At 48.2% G+C, this 5,833-nt stretch overlaps 1 protein-coding gene across 1 annotated transcript; it reads right to left on the bottom strand.

Moving 5' to 3' along the window:
- Positions 1 to 265: 265 nt before the first annotated feature.
- On the bottom strand, positions 266 to 1,382 carry LOC123115170 (BTB/POZ and MATH domain-containing protein 1-like; the record flags this gene model as incomplete). The annotated part of the gene is made up of 1 exon (XM_044536408.1): positions 266 to 1,382. A coding segment is annotated over one exon (951 nt), but the record flags the coding sequence as incomplete, so codon positions are not given.
- Between the last annotated feature and the right edge of the window lie 4,451 nt (positions 1,383 to 5,833).

Below are 5,833 nucleotides of genomic sequence, written 5' to 3'. Positions count from 1 at the left end.
GGAAGACCTGAGGGCCTCTGGAGCCATGGTTGAACGGCGGCGCGCGAGAGGGCAATCACACAAATCTGAGAGGAGACGAACTTTTATAGAACGTGAAAGGGGGAGGGAAATCCTATTTCAATCTCATTGCATGCTAATGTAAACCATCTGGGGTATCAAATGCTCAACAAAGGTCGCATACAAGAAGGAACTTTTGAAAGAAGATTAAGAGCAAGTCTTACAGGTAGCAGAGAAGCACTCCAGATAAAATCAGCAACCTGATAAATAAAAAGTTCAGATTTAGACAGGTATATTAGTGCGACTTTCACGCCATTCATATCACTTGAGAATTAACCTAACCACTCTTGGATCCATCTAACATTGAGCTGATTATCCCTACGACAATTTGGTATGAGAAATTTAGCAAATCTACCAATATAGCTGCTCATGCTTCATGAAACTTTTCTTCTCTTCTTCAATACGTCCTCTATGAAAGATGGGCAAGTCGCCTTGAGATCCTTGAAACCTAATAATTCAATAAACTGAAGGCAAGCATCCTTAAGCTGGAGGCAGTTATGTTGTTCAGCTAAAGCCAATGTGGTTGCCACGGTGTCCTTGTTCAGATCCTCGCAAAGGATGCTTTGGCAAACCAACTTGAGTCTATCCATTGCATATCTGTCAGCAGCCACTAGTAAAAGCCGGACCATCTCAGTATCCTCGTCGCTAGGCAAGGAGTCAGTATAGATAAAATGGAGCAGGGCCTTGAAAACAGCAGGTTGCATGTCCTTGATGGTTATGCACTGCCCCGGCCTTGCCTCCCGCATTGACCCATAGAGCTCTGCTTTAAAAACAGGAGACCGCATAGCGAGAACAAACCTATGCGCTTCAATGGTCTCTCCTCCAACAATGAAACTGACATCAAATCCCTTCTTTTCTTCGAGCAGCTTGGCAACATGCTCAGTCATGTCAGCTGGTGGTATGTCGATTACGGGGAGCGATTTGGTTTCGGTAACATGTGGCTTCTTGAAGACAGTGACAACACATTCAATCGTGAGGCGATCATCCCTAAGGTATGCAGATCCCTCGATCTCGTCCCGCCTTATGAAACAAGGAGTCTGTGGAGCAACCCTAGTAGTATCAGCGGGATTGAAAATCCTAGGTCCTATGTTATGCACTGAAAACGAGCATCCGGTGTACTGGTCCACCAGCCTCATGTCGCAGGATGCCCGGACTTTAGTTCTGTGGCTCACAAGGACGAGATAAACCGAGATGTAATCTTGGCTATATCCATTGAAACCATCAGGGAAGAAGGAGATGGCCCAGTTGTGGCCGCCGACGGTGAAAAACCCGGACCGAATATAGCTGTCGTTGTCGTGGCCCATGCCCCTGTGCTTGCTGTAACCCACGTGGACACCGTCTTACATGTCTCCATCTGGTGACAGGAAAATTCCCGGACGGAGGAGAAAGAATTGCGGCGAGGGGGCTCCCGCGTGGTAATTAATCCGCTGGTGCGAAAGAAAAGCCCATTAATCCCAGAGGAAAGCAGAGTGAAAGATGGAGATGTAATCGCTCCTACCTTCAGGTCTCCGATGGTGACCTCGATCGGAGATGGAGATGAAGATGAAATCGGCCAGAGGGCGGCTGAGGAGAGGATGGAGATGAAGTCGCCGCGTTTTTCTCTTATGAGAACTACTACTTTCCTTCTTTCGGGGGAGGAAGAGGGCTGGGCTTGGGGTTTAGTTTCTGGTCTGCTGGTTTGTACCCAAAGGATGTATATATATACTTCAAAAACGGAAAAGGATATCGGAAGCCGTCTAACGCGGGAGCTCCTACGCCCCACGGCACGGACAACCATCTCCAACGACGTCCCGCAAGGAACGGCCGTCTCCTTCCATCCGCGGCCGGCATCCCTATCTCGATGTCCCGAGCCAGCTGTTCCTCTAAAGTGGTGCACAGCTCCAGGCACAAGATGATTATTGAGGATATTATTTGTGCATGTAAATTGTCTTTTGTACATTAGACCCACCTCTCTAGTTTGTTGTATAGATTGAGGTAGAGGCCCCATATTGTACTCATATATACTGTGCACATTGCACCGAATCAATACATCATGCAATTCATACATCTTCATGGTATCCGTTTTTGGGTTTAGGTTTTTACGCTAGCCGCGGCTGCCATCTCGCCGCCGCCGCCGCGCTCCTCCGCGCCGCCACCGCTGCTACCCCCGACCTGCTCCCTCCCACCCGCTAGCCCCGCCCGTCCCGATCCCTCCCGCTCGCTAGCCCCGCTCCCTGCCGACCCGCCCGCTCGCGCCAACTCCCAGCCAGCGCGCTCGGCCACCCGCGTGTATCGCCCGCCCGCTCGCGCCTCCTATCAGACGGCCTGCTTGACAACCCGCACGTATCGCCAGCCGCCACACACGCGTATTCGCCAGCTGCCGCTCGCGCACATCGTCAGCTTTGCGTCAGCAGCCAACCGAGCCAGCAGTCGCCCGCCCGAGCCGACCCACGCTGTCATGTCGTCCGTCACGTCATCCGCGTCCACCAACTCCAACCTGTTCGCCGATGCCAACCCTCCCGACGTCAACGAGCTCCGCAAGCTCAAGCGTGACAGATGGTAATGATGCCTGCGCCGTGTGGACCAAGCTGAACGGGCTCTTCACCGACAACAAGCTCCATCGTCGTGTTTTTCTGCAGCAAGAGTTCTTTGGGTGTCATCAGAACAACACCTCCATCGACGACTATTGTCGCCGCTTTAAGACTCTCGCTGACGAGCTTCACGACATCGGCGCCAAGGTCGATGATGACCTCGTCCTCAGCACGCTCACCGCCGGGCTCAACGAGGACTTCGGCAACGCCGCGGGGAACCTCTGATGCCGGAGCATCCTATGGTCATCCCCATGGACTTACCATCGTCTCATCAAGAACCAAGAGGACCAATGACACGGGCACGATCTAGAGCTCTCGAGAACGAGGTGAATTCCTTCCTTAGTGATATCACATATGACCAACTTGAGACATGGCTACTACCTCAAACGAAAATGCTTTATATGCTTAGATACCAAGGAACCAGCCTAGAAGAAGCTACGGTGCGAGATGGACATCAAGAGCACACTGCAGGGGCCCTCACCCAAGGTACGTACGCTGCTAGCTTAGGCTAGCCCACACACGCAGCTACGCATTATTTTGTTTTAAGGAGCTAAGCACTACATGGGCTGGACATGCAGATGTAAGCACGGCAAGCGCACGCACGCAATCGCTAGTTCCTCGACTCATCGTAACCGTACTAGCCTCGAACGCGCTCCTGTTTGCTTTCCTAGTTCCCTTTCTTTCAAGATCCAATCTTCCCGACCCCCGGGATCTGATTGCAAGTCGCCGGCGAGCTCCGCTCTCCTGTCTCCACTCGAGATGTCATCCACATCGTGTCATCTCTGAGGGCACCATGATGACACGTCAGGTTACCAATGGCAGTCCCCTTCGTGTCATGGCGGAGCGGCCGATCAGGCCATTAGCGAAGCAGATCCAACCGCTTTAAGGGTATGTACAATGGTTGATAAGACAGTTTTATCTTAACTCTTGCATGTAATTTAGAGATAGCAAAAAAAATAATGTCTACAATGGATTATATCTTAGGCTTATCTTTAATAACTAGTCATTCTTTAAAATAAGGTGAGACAAATTGTGTTAAGAGATCATCTCTTGTCTTATCTTAAATAAGAGAAGACAAGCCTTTTCTTATGAGTTCTCCCTCCTCCACCTCATCATTTATCCTACGTGACACTCCTAAAATATCACCATTATACATGCCCTAAGGTATACCATGTTATTCACTATTACTCCTTTCGTTCCTAATTATATGTCTTTCTAGATATTTCAAAAAGACTAGATATGGATGTATATAGACGTATTTTATAGTGTAGATTCACTTATTTTGCTTCGTATCTAGTTCATATTAGCATCTCTAAAAAAACTTATATTTAGAAACGGAGAAAGTAGTTTATTATAAGTAGCACTTCTTTGCACATATTCAACTTATGTTCTATTTTATTTATTTTCAATATCATTTTGTGTGTATAAACTATTTCATATAAATATTCGTTTTGATTTGATTAAAGTATATATACATATACTAGAAAATTACTCATGCATTGCAAAAAATCTAATGTAAACTGATACATGTTGATAAATTTGAAACAAAAACCCTGCTGTCGGTATATATATCACTACAAATATGTTAGGATTCATCCATAGTATATTCCTCTTATTTGTTTGGATGATGTCGGGAAAGGTTGGGGCTGGTTCGAACACACTAACGGATTTACTGCAAACATGATGCATAGTGGGGGTCTCTTTTCAATACCATAACCTACATCGCATGCATTAGATGCAGATCGAATGATCAAATTTAGGGATAAACACACATGCCCTCGTCGTTGGCTGAGTCTTTTAAAGAGCAGATATGGTTATTAGTATTATTGTTATGATTTTCATGCAAAGGGGGCCCCGAGTTTTGGTTTCGCCCCGGGCCCCCAAAATCTCAGGACCGGCCCTGCAAGAGCATGAAGAAGATCTGCCCGCTCCAGAACGAGCGGTACTACCGCCTGCAAGCGGTACTACCGCCTGCAAGCGGTACTACCGCTCCACACTGCCGCTCAACCCGACAAATTCCTGTGTTCGCACGGCCCGGGTCTGGTACTACCGCCCAGTCCAAGCGGCACTACCGCCGACAAGCGGTACTACCGCCCTGCCTGTGCGCAGAGATCGGGCTTAGGGCCCATGTATCCCCCTTCTCACTTACCCCTTCGTGGACTTAGACTATATATACTCCACAATCTCGTCCTAGCTATGGTTAGCGTTGATTTAGCTCATTTGTGAGATAGAGCCTCGCTTATCCATCCGGATCTACTCCTCGTGAGGGACCGACACCTCTTCGGAGAAGATCCACCTGGATTCAAGACCTCCATCCGAAGAAGACCATCATCAAGACCTCCTCATGGAGAAGAACCGGTAACCCTTTGTATCGTCTCTTGTTGGATTTGGATCTTGTACCTCTCTTTGTGTTTCGATGATCTAGCACATGTGTGACTTTGTTCTTGTTGGTTGAGTGATTTCTCGTGTTTTTCTCTCGTTCCCCTCCTCGTGTTCTTCGTGCTCCTCGTAGGGATCCTCTACAAACGTGAAAGATCGGCCTCTAGGGTTCTACCCTACATCATCTTGGTATCATGAGCTAGGTTGATCACGTTTTTGGAGCCCCTACCCTTTGTTTTCTAGCTTGATTTTGTTGATTTCGTCCTAAATCCGAAAATCCCCACCAAAAATAGCCCCGCAATTTTTTTGTGATTTGTTGGTGTGATGAAGTTTTGTTGGATTTGATCCGTGGATTTGCTTGGTTTCGAGTGGATCTAGCATCTCCCCAAGTTTCCCCACTTTCCATCCATGAAATCCATCCAATTTTGCCCCCCAAATCACCCTTTTTCGCCCCAAAATCGCCCCGATCCAGATTTTGCGAATAATACCGACACCAGCGGTACTTCCGCCCTCACAAGCGGTATTACCGCCCCTGCAAGCGGTACTACCGCCCCACAAGCGGTACTACTGCCCATCCCAGTTTCAACGTTCCGAGTTTCACCGTTTTCATCACATCATCCACTATACCACCACCGCTTTCTGCTACCAACATTGTTGCTTTTGGTCTTTGAGAATTTGAGTTGTGGTTCTTGTGTCCTATTGTGTTTCGGCTATATAGGTACGGTTCGACGTCAACATCACCACCGCTCATCTTCGCAAAGGACTCATCATCGCCAAGGATAGTAACCTCGACGACATCTTTGCCTTTCCATGCCATTTGCATTGAT

This window comes from Triticum aestivum, chromosome 5B (assembly GCF_018294505.1).
Source record: "Triticum aestivum cultivar Chinese Spring chromosome 5B, IWGSC CS RefSeq v2.1, whole genome shotgun sequence".
Lineage (NCBI taxonomy): Eukaryota > Viridiplantae > Streptophyta > Magnoliopsida > Poales > Poaceae > Triticum > Triticum aestivum.
This window is presented reverse-complemented; position numbering and strand designations above follow the sequence as displayed.